Genomic DNA, 16,948 nt, shown 5'->3' with positions numbered 1-16,948 from the left:
TTTTAAAAATCCAGCTCAAAATCCACCAAGACTGCCTTACTCCATCTTCTCACAAACCATCACTGCACTGCTTTGCATAAATAATGTAATGAGGATAGCTTAACTACGTTATCCGTAACATGCTTTTTTAATGTTCTTTGGAGTTTAACATTTCTACCTCTGGAGAATTTTTCTTATATTTCTATCTCTTTATGAATTTCTCAAGGGAAGCATGATACTTTCTACTTTTCTTATTTCCTTCATGGGCCCACTAGCAGTCGTGGATCAGCAAAATTCCTTATATACTTAATGTTTTGCTGCATACTTTGCTCTCACACTTTCAAATCTAGGGCTCCAATTTAACTGCTTAGGAGGACAGCTAGGTTCTGTGAGCCTCTGCATAGCTACCTAAGGTAAGTTATAAAACAGGGCAGTAGAAGTAGATAATATTCCTCCAATCAAGTTAGTTTTAATTACTTGCATCAATTCAGTGAACAATAGTCTAATTTCATGCTGCCCTTTCTCCTGTTTCTTCTTCACTAGTCCCCTTACTTCCTCTTTCTTGCCTCCAATCTAAAACATGACAAAAGTCAACAAAGCATGTAATTTCCAGCAACTTAATATAATTTTCTCTTGCTTTGATATGACAGGACATAAATAATAAGTAATTGCAGATGACTGGTGTTGTGGCTCAGTGGTAGAGTGTTCACCTAGCACATGTGAGGCACTGGTTTTGATCCTCAGCATCACATAAAAATAAATAAATAAAAAAGTTATCATGTCATCTACAACTAAAAAAATATTTAAAAAAAAACAATTGCAGGGCTGGGGTTGTAGCTCAGTGATAAAGCGCTTGCCTTGCACACGTGGGGCCCTGGGTTCGATCCTGAGCACCACATAAAAATAAATAAATAATAATAAAGATATTGTGTGTGTATATATATATATAAACAACTGCAGTGAAAATCAGGCTCAAAAATTCACCTCTGTCCAATAAAGTAAGGTACAGGGATCATATCAACTGAAATAAAATTTTTTAAAAAGATGTTAGTCTGGCTGGGTGTGGTGTGACATGCCTATAATCCTAGCTATTTGAGAGACTAAGGCAAGACTTGATATTTTCAAGTCACAAGTTTGAAGCCAGCCTTAGTGAGACCCTGTCTCAAAATAAAAAATAAAAAATAAAAATTGGGGATGTAGTCAAGTGATAGGGTTCAATTCTCACCATACTATGAATAAAAAGATAATAAAATAAAATACATAGTCCTTGACAATTTGATAGCCAATGAATGAATCATCTTTATATAGTTCTTAAAAATGGAGGTGAGAGGAGTCATATGTTCTGCTAAATAAAAACTATAACAAAAGATATTTTACTAGGATTTGAATGTCTCTATTTGTTCAGACATAGTGTAGAATATGCTCTCAAACATCAGTCCTTTCTCAACCAAGCTTCCATGGAAAAAATTAACCTTTGTTTTTATTTCTTTTTATTTTTAAAATTTTTTGATGCATTATAATTTATATATAAGTTGGATTACTTAATTAATTACTTCCCTAGTAGTGGGATTCATTATTAACATATCTGTAAGAATTAATCCTTAAGGTCGTATTATCATTTACATTCATAGAGAGAAGGCAGGTGCCCTTCTTGGAACAACTGAGAAAAGAGTCCCTCAAATCATATTCTTTGTTCTGTGATTTCAGATGAAAAACCCCAGCTGAAAAGGTCACACTCAAGGACAATATAATTTCCTAATGCCTGGCAATGGCAGGAAGGGACACATTCATGGAACACTATATAAGAACATCTGTTTCTAGTCAAGCATGATTTATGGTGCCAAACAGATGCCAGATGAACTCATTAAAGCTGACAAAGTCTCAAGAAAGCAATGTTTACCAGATTTATCATTTTTATGATTGTAAGAGAACAAGGAAGTCACCCAAGTCATTCATCATCATACAGCACTTCCAGTTCCAAAGAATACTGACTTACGTCGGGTGATAGCACTCTACCATTTTTAACTTTTTCATCCACACTGTTTCTTCGACTCTGGAGCTGATCCTTTTCTTTCTGGAGGGCTTGAACTTGTTCTGAAATCCTTATTTTCTCCTCGGCTGAGCTGCTCTGGAGTTGAATACTCTTTTCACATAACTCTTGGTCCAACAAATTCAAGCGACTTGATATTTTCAAACTATCTGCGTTTAAGGCCTAAAAAGACACAACCCCCAGATATCCCAAAAACAGTTACCAGATATCCACACTACTTATAAAGTAGGAAAAACAGAGAAATTACTTAATGAACGCATTTTTAGCTTTCACATTATTATTTTCTCCCATGGATTTCTTTTGGAGGGTCATTATCTAAAATCTTAAGTTGAATGCCTTAAAAAAAATGAATTTACTACCAAGATTACCTTGGCTAGTGTTTTTCCTTTTTATTATTTTCTTAATTGAACTTTTCTTTCTTAGTTTCTTTTTTTTAATACTTATATTTTAGTTGGACACAATACCTTTATTTTGTTTATTTATTTTTATATGGTGCTGAGGATTGAACCCAGGGCCTCACACGTGTTAGGCGAGCTCTCTACCGCTGAGCCACAACCCTAGCCTTTTCTTAGCTTCTTATATTGTAGAATTGCTACAATTTCCTAGAGGTTGAGATTTGATGTATGGGTAATGTACAATTTGTTTTTTTGTTTTTTTTTTTTCGTGTTTTTTTTTTTTATTGGTCGTTCATAACATTACATAGTTCTTAATACATCATATTACACGGTTTGATTCAAGTGGATTATGAACTCCCGCTTTTACCCCGTATACAAATTGCTGTATCACATCAGTTACCCTTCCATTGATTGACATATTGCCTTTCTAGTGTCTGATGTATTCTGCTGTCTGTCCTATTGTCTACTATCCCCCCTCCCCTCCCCTCCCCTCCCCTCCCCTCCCCTTTTCTCTCTCTACCCCTTCTACTGTAAATCATTTCTTCCATTTGTATTCTCTTGTCTTACCCCTCCTTTCCTCTTATATGACATTTTGTATAACCCTGAGGATCGCCTTCCATTTCCATGCAATTTCCCTTCTCACTCCCTTTCCCTCCCACCTCTCATCCCTGTTTACTGTAAATATTCTTCTCAAGCTCTTCGTCCCTACCCTGTCCTTGTTTACACCCCTTATATCAAAGGAGTCATTTGGTATTTGTTTTTTAAAGATTGACTAGCTTCACTTAGCATAATCTGCGCTAATGCCATCCATTTCCCTCCAAATTCTATGATTTTGTCATTTTTTAATGCAGAGTAATACTCCATAGTATATAAATGCCACATTTTTTTTATCCATTCATCTATTGAAGGGCATCTAGGCTGGTTCCACAGTCTTGCTATCGTGAATTGAGCTGCTATGAACATCGATGTAGCAGTGTCCCTGTAGCATGCTCTTGTTAGGGCTTTAGGGAATAGACCGAGAAGGGGAATAGCTGGGTCAAATGGTGGTTCCATTCCCAGCTTTCCGAGAAATCTCCATACTGCTTTCCAAATTGGCTGCACCAATTTGCAGTCCCACCAGCAATGAACAAGAGTGCCCTTTTCCCCGCATCCTCTCCAGCACTTATTGTTGTTTGACTTCCTAATGGCTGCCAGTCTTACTGGAGTGAGATGGTATCTTAGGGTAGTTTTGATTTGCATTTCTCTGACTGCTAGCGATGGTGAGCATTTTTTCATGTACTTGTTGATTGATTGTATGTCCTCCTCTGAGAAGTGTCTGTTCAGGTCCTTGGCCCATTTATTGATTGGGTTATTTGTTATCTTATTGTCTAATTTTTTGAGTTCTTTGTATATTCTGGTTATTAGGGCTCTATCTGAAGTGTGTGGAGTAAAGATTTGTTCCCAGGATGTAGGCTCCCTGTTTATCTCTCTTATTGTTTCTTTTGCTGAGAAAAAACTTTTTAGTTTGAGTAAGTCCCATTTGTTGATTCTATTTGTTAACTCTAGCGCTATGGGTGTCCTATTGAGGAATTTGGAGCCCGATCCCACAGCGTGTAGATCATAACCAACTTTTTCTTCTATCAGATGCCGTGTCTCTGATTTAATATCAAGCTCCTTGATCCATTTTGAGTTAACTTTTGTGCACGGCGAGAGATAGGGATTCAGATTCATTTTGGTGCAAATGGATTTCCAGTTTTCCCAGCACCATTTGTTGAAGATGCTATCCTTCCTCCATTGCATGCTTTTAGCCCCTTTATCAAATATAAGATAGTTGTAGTTTGTGGATTGGTTACTGTGTCCTCTATTCTGTACCATTGGTCCACCCGCCTGTTTTGGTACCAGTACCATGCTGTTTTTGTTACTATTGCTCTGTAGTATAGTTTGAAGTCTGGTATCGCTATACCGCCTGATTCACACTTCCTGCTTAGTATTGTTTTTGCTATTCTAGGTCTTTTATTATTCCATATGAATTTCATGATTCTTTTATCGATTTCTACAAGATATGCTGTTGGGATTTTGATTGGCATTGCATTGAACTTATAGAGAACTTTTGGTAATATCGCCATTTTGATGATGTTAGTTCTGCCTATCCATGAGCAGGGTATGTTTTTCCATCTTCTAAGGTCTTCTTCTATGTCTTTCTTTAGGGTTCTGTAATTTTCATTGTATAAATCTTTCACCTCTTTTGTTAGGTTGATTCCCAAGTATTTTATTTTTTGGGGGGATATTGTGAATGGAGTAGTTGTCCTCATTTCCGTTTCAGAGGATTTGTCGCTGATATACAGGAATGCCTTTGATTTATGTGTGTTGATCTTATATCCTGCCACTTTGCTGAATTCATTTATTAGCTCTAATAGCTTCTTTGTAGACCCTTTTGGGTCTGCTAGGTATAGAATCATATCATCTGCAAATAGTGATAATTTAAGTTCTTCTTTTCCTATTTTTATGCCTTTAATTTCTTTTGACTGTCTAATTGCTCTGGCCAGGGTTTCGAGGACTATGTTGAACAGAAGTGGTGAGAGAGGGCATCCCTGTCTTGTACCAGATCTTAGAGGGAATGCCTTCAATTTTTCTCCATTCAGAATGATGCTGGCCTGTGGCTTATCATAGATTGCTTTTACAATGTTGAGGTATGATCCTGTTATCCCTAATTTTTCTAGCGTTTGAACATAAAGGGAGGCTGTACTTTGTCGAATGCTTTTTCTGCATCTATTGAGATGATCATATGGTTCTTATTTTTAAGTCTATTGATGTGGTGAATAACATTTATTGATTTCCGTATATTAAACCAGCCTTGCATCCCAGGGATGAATCCTACTTGATCATGATGTATAATTTTTTTGATATGTATTTGAATCCGATTCGCGAGAATTTTATTGAGGATTTTTGCATCAAGGTTCATTAGAGATATTGGTCTGTAGTTTTCCTTCTTTGATGTGTCTTTGTCTGGTTTCGGAATCAGGGTGATGTTGGCCTCGTAGAATGAATTTGGAAGTTCTCCCTCTTTTTCTATTTCCTGAAATAGCTTGAAAAGTATTGGTGTTAGTTCCTCTTTAAAGGTTTTGTAAAACTCTGCTGTATACCCATCCGGTCCTGGGCTTTTCTTAGTTGGTAGTCTTTTGATGGTTTCTTCTATTTCCTCTATTGTTATTGGTCTGTTTAGGTTGTCTATATCCTCCTGGCTCAATCTGGGCAGATCATAGGACTCAAGGAATTTATCTATGCCTTCACTATCTTCTATTTTATTGGAGTATAAGGATTCAAAGTAATTTCTGATTATCTTCTGTATTTCTGAAGTGTCTGTTGTGATATTGCCTTTTTCATCCCGTATGCTAGTAATTTGGGTTCTCTCTCTTCTTCTCTTCGTTAGCATGGCTAAGGGTCTGTCAATTTTATTTATTTTTTCAAAGAACCAGCTTTTAGTTTTGTCAATTTTTTCAATTGTTTCTTTTGTTTCAATTTCATTAATTTCAGCTCTGATTTTAATTATTTCTTGCCTTCTACTTCTTTTGCTGTTGTTTTGCTCTTCTTTTTCTAGGATTTTGAGATGAAGTATGAGATCATTTATTTGTTGGTTTTTTCTTTTTTTGAGGAATGAACTCCAAGCAATGAATTTTCCTCTTAGAACTGCTTTCAATGTGTCCCATAGATTCCGATATGTTGTGTCTGTGTTTTCATTTAACTCTAGGAATTTTTTAATTTCCTCCTTGATGTCTTCTAAAACCCATTGATCACTCAGCAACCTATTGTTCATTCTCCAGGTGATGCTTGCTTTTTCCTTTCTTCTTTTATCATTGATTTTCAGTTTCATTCCATTATGATCAGATAAGATGCATGGTATTATCTCTACCCCTTTGTATTGTCTAAGAGTTGCCTTGTGACATAGTATATGGTCTATTTTTGAGAAGGTTCCATGTGCTGCTGAGAAAAAAGTGTAGCTACTTGATGTTGGGTGGTATAGTCTATATATGTCAATTAAGTCTAGGTTGTTAATTGTATTATTGAGTTCTATAGTTTCCTTATTTAACTTTTGTTTGGAAGATCTGTCCAGTGGTGAGAGAGGTGTGTTGAAGTCTCCCATGATTATTGTATGTTGGTCTATTAGACTCTTGAACTTGAGAAGAGTTTGCTTGATGAACACAGCTGCACCATTATTTGGGGCATATATATTTATGATTGTTATGTCTTGTTGGTGTATGGTTCCCTTGAGCAGTATGAAGTGTCCTTCTATATCCCTTTTGATTAGCTTTGGCTTGAAATCTATTTTATTAGATATGAGTATGGACACTCCTGCTTGTTTCCGCAGTCCATATGAGTGATATGATTTTTCCCAACCTCTCACCTTCAGTCTATGTATATCTTTTCCTATCAAATGCGTCTCCTGTAGACAGCATATTGTTGGGTCTTGTTTTTTGATCCATTCTACTAGCCTGTGTCTCTTAATTGGTGAGTTTAAGCCATTAACATTTAGGGTTATTATTGAGATATGGTTTGTTCTTCTATCCATATTTGTTTATTGATGTTACTAAACCTGATTTGTTATCCTCTTTGACTACTTTCCCCCCTTTACTGTCCTACCTCCCATTGTTGGTTTTCAATGTTATTTTCCATTTCCTCTTCCTGTAATGTTTTGCCAAGGATTTTTTGAAGAGATGGTTTTCTAGCTGCGAATTCTTTTAACTTTTGTTTATTGTGGAAGGTTTTAATTTCATCTTCTAACCTGAAGCTTAATTTCGCCGGATACACGATTCTTGGTTGGAGCCCATTGTCTTTCAGTGTTTGAAATATGTTATTCCAGGATCTTCTAGCTTTCAGAGTCTGTGTTGAGAGATCAGCTGTTATCCTGATTGGTTTACCCCTAAATGTAATCTGCTTTCTTTCTCTTGCAGCTTTTAAAATTCTCTCCTTATTCTGTATGTTGGACATCTTCATTATAATGTGTCTAGGTGTGGATCTCTTATGATTTTGCACATTCGGCGTCCTGTAGGCTTCTAGGATTTGGGATTCTGTCTCAATCTTCAATTCTGGGAAGTTTTCTCGTATTATTTCACTGAATAGACTGTTTATTCCTTTGGAATGGAGCTCTGTGCCTTCCTGTATCCCAATGACTCTTAAATTTGGTCTTTTGATATTGTCCCATAATTCTTGGATGTTCTGCTCATGGTTTCTTAGCAGACTTGCTGAGCTGTCTATGTTCTTTTCCAGTTGAAATACTTTGTCTTCATTGTCTGATGTTCTCTCTTCTAAGTGATCTACTCTGCTGGTAGTATTCTCAATTGAGTTTTTAAGTTGGTTTATTGTTTCCTGCATTTCTAGAATTTCAATTTGTTTGTTTTTTATTACCTCTATCTCCCTGTGAAATTGATCTTTTACTTCCTGGATTTGTTTGTCAATGTGATCTTTCATTGTCTGATTTTGCTGTCTCATGTCTTCCTTGAGACTCCAGATCATCTGAAGCATATATATCCTGAACTCTTTATCTGATATTCCATCTGTTGCAGCTATTACCTCTTCTAAAGTTGAGTTGACCTGCATTGCTTGTGGTCCTTTCTTTCCTTGTCTTTTCATACTGCTCGCATTTCTTTCTGCTTGGTGCAACTGTTGTGTTTTGAAATTTACCCCCTATTTATTTATGTTGCTCTTGTATACTTGAAAAGTCTCCCTTGCAGGTGCGGGCGGCGGCTGTGCCCCTACTCCAATTGGGGTGACGTGTCTACCACGCTGGCGGCTCTCTGGGCCTGTTCTGGGAGTGGAAGGCGGCTCTGCTCTGTCCCTATTCCAATTGGGGTTCGTGACTACAATGCTGGCAGGTCGCTGGGCCTGTTCCGGGCGTGGGCGGTGGGCTTGGCTGGCGGGATTCCACCTAATGGCAGTCCCTAACCTCCCTGCTTGCTAATTAATGGCTTCTCTGAGGCGCCACGCCTTCTGTAGCTGCGGGGCAGGCCACGCGAATCAGTTGGCCTGGATCTCCGGGGTCCTGCTGCTGGCTGTTTTGATGTTGCAAGCTGTTGGAGAGTGGTGGTGTATTCTTCAGCTTTCCCGGATGGTGGCCGCTGACTGCCTGGATGGAGTGTCCGCTGTTTTGATGTTGCACTCTGAAGGAGAGTGGCGGTGTATCCTTCAGCTTTCCCGGATGGTGGCCGCTGACTGCCTCGGTGGAGTGTCCGCTGTGGGGGATGGGACTGTACCGCTTCCTTCCCCTTCTGAGATCCCGTGCTCTGCCCAAGGGTCCGTGTGGGCTTGGCTGGTGGGATTCCACCTAATGGCCTTCCCTAACCTCCCTGCTTGCTAATTAATGGCTTCACTGAGGCGCCACGCCTTCTGTAGCCGCAGGGCAGGCCACGCGAATCAGTTGGCCTGGATCTCCGGGGCCCTGCTCTACAATTTGTTTTTATTCTTATTTTATTCTGATCAGAAAATATGGAGAAATCTGGTCAGATTTATGGAGATGTTTATTATAGATTAATTCAAGATAACTTGTGAAATATTTTTATCACGGTAATTTTTATGTATATATACATATATACAGATATAGATACATATGTAAACACACACATACTGCTGCCATATGGTTTATAATATACACATGTATATACTATGAAAAAATTTATCATTTTGAAAAAGTAGTGCTTTGTCCCAATCTTTTACCTGTGGCCCACTCCCCAGAAACAGCCTCCTTCAACAATTTTTTATGTTTATGTCCATATTTCTAAATAACATCAATTTTAGATATTGCCTACTGTCTGTATATTATGGGATTTAATACTCTTACACCTCCTCTTCTTCTTCTCCACCTCCATTTTCCCAATGTAAGTTATATTACAGCTCTGAGTTAAATCAATATTTGATTACCTTTTATGACTTTGTGACTATCATTAACTTGATTATGACCTCATGGCTATTAGTTCACAGCTGAACTAATATTAAAATGATCATACTTCTATTTGATATAATTTTTTTACCTTACAACTAATTCTTCTTCAATAAAAGTATAAAATTCCTTTCTACACTCTTCGTTTGATCAAACTTATCAGGAAATCTTTTCAGACCCCTTTTGTCCAGAAACAATTTGTTTGGGGCCTTTATCCTCCTGATCTCCCACTGGGAAGTATACTACCAGCATTTGGGGATCCAGTGAGGGTCAGGAAATGCATGTCTCAGAATTCATATGTAGACTTGCGTTTGTTCCCTGTTTTGAGTATTCTGATTGATCCTGACCCTTTGCTGGGCCTGGTTCAATCTTCCGAAAATAAATCATATTGTCCCAGGGCAAAAAAGAATACGTTCCTTCACTATACCCTGTTTCTAGCCTATGCCTCACTTCAGCCTTGTGAAAATCTCAGCCCATTCATTTGATGTTATATGTGAATTACATTCTAATACAGTTGATATTTTTTAAAAAGCTAAAGCTAAAGGCTTGGCCCTCATTTGTGCTCCTCTCTCTATGTACTCCAGTCTTCTGTTCTACTAAGACAGTAACCACTCATCTATTTGCTTTGCATCTAATAGACTTTTTGGTTTTAGTAAATGCATTTTTACAACCATAATCAATTTTAAAAATTTTTCATTATCCCCTCCAAAACAAACTCCATACCCATTAGTAGTTATTCCATTTCCTCCCTAGTCCCTTACCAACCTAGGCAACCACTATTCTACTTTGTTTTTTGTTTTTTAAAGAGGGAGCGAGAGAATTTTTTAATATTTATTTTTTAGTTTTTGGTGGACACAACACAACATATTTTTATGTGGTGCTGAGGATCGAACCCAGCGCCCTGCGCGTGCCAGGCAAGTGCGCTACTGTTTGAGCCACATCCCCAGCCCCAGCACTATTCTACTTTCTATCTCTATGGAATTACCTATACTGAATAATTGATATAAATGATATTATACAATGGTGGTCTATTATGACAGGTGCATTTCACTCATAGTGTGTTTTTTTTAAAACAGTGGAATGCATTACAATTCTTATTACACAAATACAGCACAATTTTTCATATTTCTTGTTGTATACAACATATATTCACACCAATTTGTGACTTTATACATGTACTTTGGATGATCTCTATCACATTCCACCATAATTTCTAACTCTATACCCCCTCCCTTCCCCTCCCATCCCTCTATCCTAACTAGAGCTCATCTATTCCTCCCATGCTCCTCCTCCCTTACCCCACTATGAATCAGCCTCCTTATATCAGAGAAAACATTCAGCATTTGGTTTTTTGGGATTGGTTAACTTCACTTAGCATTATCTTCCCTAACTCCATCCATCTACCTGCAAATTCCATGATTTTATTCTCTTTTATTGCTGAGTAATATTCCATTGTATATATATGCCACATTTTTTTTTATCCATTCATCTGATGAAGGGCACCTAGGTTGGTTCCACAGTTTAGCTATTGTGACTTGTGCTGCTATAAACATTGATGTGGCTATGTCCCTGTGGTATTCTGTTTTTAAGTCCTTTGGGTATAGACCCAGAAGAGGGATAGCTGGGTCAAATGTGGTTCCATTCCCAATTTTCCAAGAAATCTCCATATTGCTTTCTATATTGGCTTCACCAATTTGCAGTCCCACCAGCAGTGTATGAGTGTATCTTTTCCCCACATCCTCACCAACACTTATTGTTGCTTGTATTCATAATAGCTGGTATTCTGACTGGAGTGAGATGAAATTTTAGAGTAGTTTTGATTTGCAATTGCTAGCAATGATGAACATTTTTTCATATATTTGTTGATTGATTGTATATCATCTTCTGAGAAGTTCAGGTCGTTGGCCCATTTATTTATTGGGTTATTTGGTTTTTTAGTGCTTAGCTTTTTAAGTTCTTTATATACCCTAGGGATTAGTGCTCTATCTGATGTGTGAGGGGTAAAAGATTTGCTCCCAAGATGTAGGCTCTCTATTCATCTCACAGATTGTTTCTTCTGCTGAGAAGAAACTTTTTAGTTTGAGTTCATCCCATTTATTGATTCTTGATTTTAATTCTTGCGCCAAAGGAGTCTTATTAAGGGAGCTGGGGCCTAATCCCACATGATAGAGATTAGGGCTTACATTTTCTTCTATTAGACACAGGGTCGCTGGTTGCGTTCCTAAGTCCTTGATCCTTTTTGAGTTTTGTGCATGGTGAGAGAGATGGGTTTAATCTCATTTTGTTGCATATGGATTTTCAGTTTTCCCAGCACCATTTGTTGAAGAGGCTATCTTTTCCCTAATGTATATTCTTGGCACCATTGTCTAATAAAAGATCACTGTAATTTTGTGGGTTAGTCTCTGTGTCCTCTATTCTGTACCAATGATCTACTAGTCTATTTTGACGCCATTACCATGTTGTTTTTGTTACTATTGCTCTGTAGTATAATTTAAGGTCTGGTATAATGATGCCAACTACTTCATTCTTCCTATTAAGGACTGCTTTAGCTATTCTGGGTCTCTTATTTTTCCAGATGAATTTCATGATTGCTTTTTCCATTTCTATGAGAAATGTCATTGGGATGTTGATTGTAATTGCATTAAATCTGTATAGTGCTTTTGGTAGTATGGTCACTTTGATAATATTAATTCTGACTATCCAAGGTCTTCTTTGATTTCTTTCTTTATGGTTCTCACATATAATTCATGTTATAGCTGGCATCACTGATTAATTACTGTAAGTTGTCAAATAATAATCCATTGTATGAATAGATCACAGATTGTTTATACATTCAGCAGATGATGAACATCTGTATTGTTTTCATTTTTAGCTGTTATGAATGATGTTGATATGAACATTTACATTTGAGATTATATATGGATATATGCTTTCATTCATACACCTAGGAGTGGAATTTCTGGGTCATATATTACCTCTAATGTTTAACCTTCTGAGGAACTACAAGATGGTTATCCAAAGTACCTGCATCATTTTACAATCTTGCCAATACTGGATGATCTATTTTGAATTAAATTTGTGTATAATGTGCATATATTTCCTTTCTGTCATTTTAGTGGGGTAATATGTATGTGTACAGTCCATCATGTTCATTGTCTGAAATGCATATAATTAAGTCTTTTCTTTTTTAATATATTTTTTTTAGTTGTAGATGAACGCAGTACCTTTATTTTATTATTTTTATGTGGTGCTAAGGATTGAACTCAGTGCCTCACACATGCTAGGCAAACTCTCTACCACTGAGCTACAACCCCAGTCACTATAATTAACTCTTATAACTACTTCTCAAGCACTGGAAAAGATGTAATCTTTTTATTCCTTTTGTTCAGAAAACAATGCAACAGACTAATAGTCACAAGTTTCTCTTTTGCTTCATTAAAACAAATTTAAAATTTTTTGTTTTACTTTATTGTGGCTTTCATTTATTATACTTCCTACTTATCTCAGAATGTTCTTGTTTCCTAAATATTACATCTCACTGAAAATAGAAAATAGATGTTTTCATTTGTGAAGTAAACTTATTTTAGGGAAAATATTTTCTTTCTCCTTTTTAAATTTCCCTTCTCTTTTGTGATACAGAACATATCATAAAAAGCCAAGTAATTTTCTTCCATTACTCACCTGAGATTTTAATTTGTTAATCTTTCCCTATTATTTTCATGTTTGGAGAAATAGATTTTACAATTTGACCCTGAAAGCCAGGTTTAGCAAGTTACTTGGATATAGTACAAACAAGCAGGCTGGCTGGAAGAGCCACCCTAATCTTGTGTTGAGTGGCCTGAGGCTAAAAGCTATTTCAACATAGACTGGGAAATGGAGCACTAAGCAGAGGTAAGTACAGGTCCCCATTACTAACCTCTTATATCAATGTGGAGAGGTTAAACACCACCAACAACTCATATCCTACTGGCCTAGATGCTCACTGAAAGGAAGTCTAATAGAGGAAGTCTGTTTCATGAGTGAGTGTGTAGACTGACCCCAGACCCAAAACTAACTGGAGGTAAAGGTCTGGGCAAGCCACCTTCATTTAAAAATGCTATTGTTAAAAATATGTATCAGTAGGTAAAAAAAAAAAAATAGTTCTGGTCCTGCAATCATTCAAAGTTGAATCGGAGGCAAATTCATTAATAAAACTACTTAACTAGCTTATAAAATCCAAGTCCTGCAGGAAAATTTTTTATAAAGGTCCTCAAAATCTTTATAAATTAAAAAAGTAAATAAATCTTCATTATACAAAATCTTTCTTTTATAGGAAACTTGCAAAACCCTAACTTTGGGTAGTAGTAGCAACTAGAGATTTCAAGACTATTTTTCCAAATTTAGTTCGCTATCAAACATCAAATGGTATGCTTTATTTAAAACATCCACTAAAGCTACTAATAGAGATTACCAGGGACTGGAAGGAGGTGAACTTAATGGTTACAGAAGTGCTGTTTGGGGGAATTAAATTTTGGAAATAGTGATGATGGTCCTACAACATTGAAGATGTAATTAATACCACTGAACTGTATACTTAAAAGTGGTTAAAATGGTAAATTTCATGTTTAGTATTATTTTATTACAATAAAAAAGTTAATGATAAATCAGATTTTCAAATAACATTGAACATTTTACTCTAAAATTGCAACATATTTTGGTGAAGGTCATTTGGATAAGTAGTAGCAAACTACACTGAAAATAAGAATAATTTATTTTGGTTTCCAACTTTACAATGGTATGATTTACCTCTTAGAGAAAAAGAATCCTAGAACCAGAAAAACAAATTAAATAGAATACCTGACTAGATCTCAACTTCTTATTTTCCAGGAGGCTCTTCTCCTGTAGTAGAGCCTCCTTCTTAGAAACTATGGTTTCCCGTTTCTTTAAGTCTTCTTCCAGCTCTTCTAATACTTGGCGTTGGTTCAGAACTTTCTCTACTTCTTCATCTAACCATTTCTTTTGTTCATCCAAATTCTAGATTGAAATTACAAAGATAATGTTATCATTTATTTTTTCCTTTTTCCATAAAAATCATAGGATAATAATGTAATTTCAGATTGCTGAAACCTCTGAAATGCATACTGAAGGCTGTCAGTAACTCATGTTCCCGAAGAAGTAAGTGGTTCTAGTTAACATGTTGCTGAATTGTTTTATAAGAAATTAAAATTTATTCTCTAGACATCTTAAAAAGTCTGGGATATTTTAGCCTAAAAAAGAAAGGGCAGACAAAATCCTTTACTTAGATTAAGAACACACTGGGAGGTGGGTGTGGTGGTGCACTCCTGAAATTCCTGTGACTTGAAAGGCTAAAGCAGGTGAATCACAAGTTTGAGGCCAGACTCAGCAACTCAGACCCTGTCTCAAAATAAAATTTAAAGAAAGGGCTGGGGATATAGCTCAGTGGTAAAGTGCCCCTAGGTTCAATCCCAGTACCACCAAAACCAAAAACAAAATCAAAATCCACAAATCTTTCTCTATTGCAGATATATATATATATATATATATATGAATATACATGTATATATGTATGTATATATATCTCCACCATAATAAATTTAAAAGATGAGTAAAAAAAATCCTTTGTAAGCTCCATCCAATAAGAGAAAAACCCAAAAGATTACGATTGAAGACATTTCTGGATGAAAAGGAGGCACGGGGAATACATCCATGCCCTAAATAGCACTATTAAAACAAAACAGGGTTGGGTCTGTGGCTCAGAGAGGTAGAGTACTCGCCTACCATGCGTGAGACACTGGGTTTGATCCCCAGCACCACATACAAATAAAATAAAGACATTGTGTCCACCTAAAACTAAAAAATAAATATTAAAAAAATACATAAAATTTAGGAAAAGAGAATAATTTTTTCAAAATTAAAAAGGACATATTTGCATTTTGGGTATAATTACAATTCTAAAGTACATTATTTTTCTTAAATAAAATTTTCAGTTTCTTTGAACTTTGAAGTTAACTTATGGATTATGATTGTTTATTTTTAAAATATGGCACTAAAAATAGTTCTTTATATATTACATATAGTATTCATACAATTTAGTATTGTTTAAAAGGAAAGCTCTGAGTTTTAGAAATATACCTGATTATAGGGGAACAAATCTAGTGAACATGGATTTCATGTTCACCTTCCACAAAATTCAAATAAACCCCATTCTACTGAAGTAAAAATATAGTACATTTCTGAATGAGAAAATAATTTTAATAACAGAAATTTCAGAAGAAATATTAGAAATTTTGCACCCACCCAAGTGGCTAAAACCCCTAGAATTTGAAGATTTACTCACAGTCCACTACTTTTTGCCACTATTTAGATAATCATCAAAATTGAATAGAGCCGGGCACAGTGGTGCATGCCTGTAATCCCAGTGGCTCAGGAAACTGAGGTAGGAGAATCAAGAGTTCAAAGCTAGCTCAGCAACTTAGGCCTTGAGCAACTCAGTGAGTTGTTGTCTTTACATAAAATACAAAAAGGGCTGAGGATGTAGCTCAGTGATTAAGTGCTCCTGAGTTCAAATCATCCCCATATGAAAAAAAAAAAAGAGAAAATGAACAGAAACTAGAAACACTAAATAGAAATGACAAACCTGGAGTTGGTCTATACTTCCAAAAGAACAAACTTTTCTCCTTTTCAAGTGAAATGCATCAAAGTCCTCAACTTTCAGTTTTAGACTTTCTTCCTGTTCTGTTTTTAACTGTAGTTCCTGTAAAGAAAGAACTTTTTAAAACCTTACCACTTTTACTACCTCACTATCATTAAATATGCAGATGATAATTTTCTTTTTCTTTCGTTTTTAGTTTTTTTCTTTTGATGCTGGGGTTTGAACCCAGGGTCTTGCACATGCTTATGTATATTCATTACCACTGAGATATACCCCAGCCCAAGAGTGATTTTCTTAACATTTACTTTCCTAATTGCAAAAGGAGAGAAAATGAGATAGTGGGGCTATTTGAAAAGAAAATAATTTTAGCTTTTACTGAGGCAATAAAATCTAACTGCAAAAATCAGGGTTTAGTAACAGAATTCAGCATTTCCCCCCATTCTTTATGAGGATTAGCATAACAAAGGTAAGTCTAAAATTTATTAATGTGCTCTTCTCCTTGCCTTTCTAAGCTCATAACCTCCACAGTTAGTTTACCCAAGACAGCTGTCTGCTGTGGGCATATTAGAATTTATTACAGTAGAAATACAAAAGAAAAGTAATATGCAAGATGCTAAAAAATGAGAGTCTTCAGAATAAGAATAGCCTTGCAAGACAGATCATGGGCCTGGTGAAGTGCATTTTCCAAATTCCTTTAGTTTCCATCCACATCTTAAGGGCCAAGTCAAGAAGCCCAATGTTCATGATCCTTCCTTGGATTCAGAGATGCTGTTGCAGTCCACCACTAAAGCCTGGCAGGAACCAAAGAGGTGGCCATGGTAAACAGCCCAGTCTGCATACTGTTTGTTATTGGTCCATGATAGATTAACAGAAAAATTGGAAGTAGGTGTTTAGAGAATTATGGATAGCAGTTTGACAGTACTGTTTTATGTCTATTTACTCCAATAATGTTTTTAAAAGGA

At 36.2% G+C, this 16,948-nt stretch overlaps 1 protein-coding gene across 3 annotated transcripts in view; it reads right to left on the bottom strand.

The window, feature by feature from the left end:
* Positions 1 to 16,948, bottom strand: part of Kif27 (kinesin family member 27) — a 99,803-nt gene that overhangs the window by 15,858 nt on the left and 66,997 nt on the right. For 2 of the 3 annotated variants that reach the window (XM_026412475.2, XM_026412476.2), the window contains 3 exons: positions 15,972 to 16,088; positions 14,171 to 14,347; positions 1,976 to 2,191 (listed from right to left, as the gene is read on the bottom strand). In XM_026412475.2, the coding sequence (XP_026268260.2) occupies positions 1,976 to 2,191; positions 14,171 to 14,347; positions 15,972 to 16,088 (510 nt within the window). The remainder of the gene's footprint in view (positions 1 to 1,975; positions 2,192 to 14,170; positions 14,348 to 15,971; positions 16,089 to 16,948) is intronic. The other variant, XM_026412477.2, reaches the window with a different exon arrangement.

The sequence above is a fragment of the Urocitellus parryii genome, chromosome 4 (assembly GCF_045843805.1).
Source record: "Urocitellus parryii isolate mUroPar1 chromosome 4, mUroPar1.hap1, whole genome shotgun sequence".
Classification (NCBI taxonomy): domain Eukaryota; kingdom Metazoa; phylum Chordata; class Mammalia; order Rodentia; family Sciuridae; genus Urocitellus; species Urocitellus parryii.
This window is presented reverse-complemented; position numbering and strand designations above follow the sequence as displayed.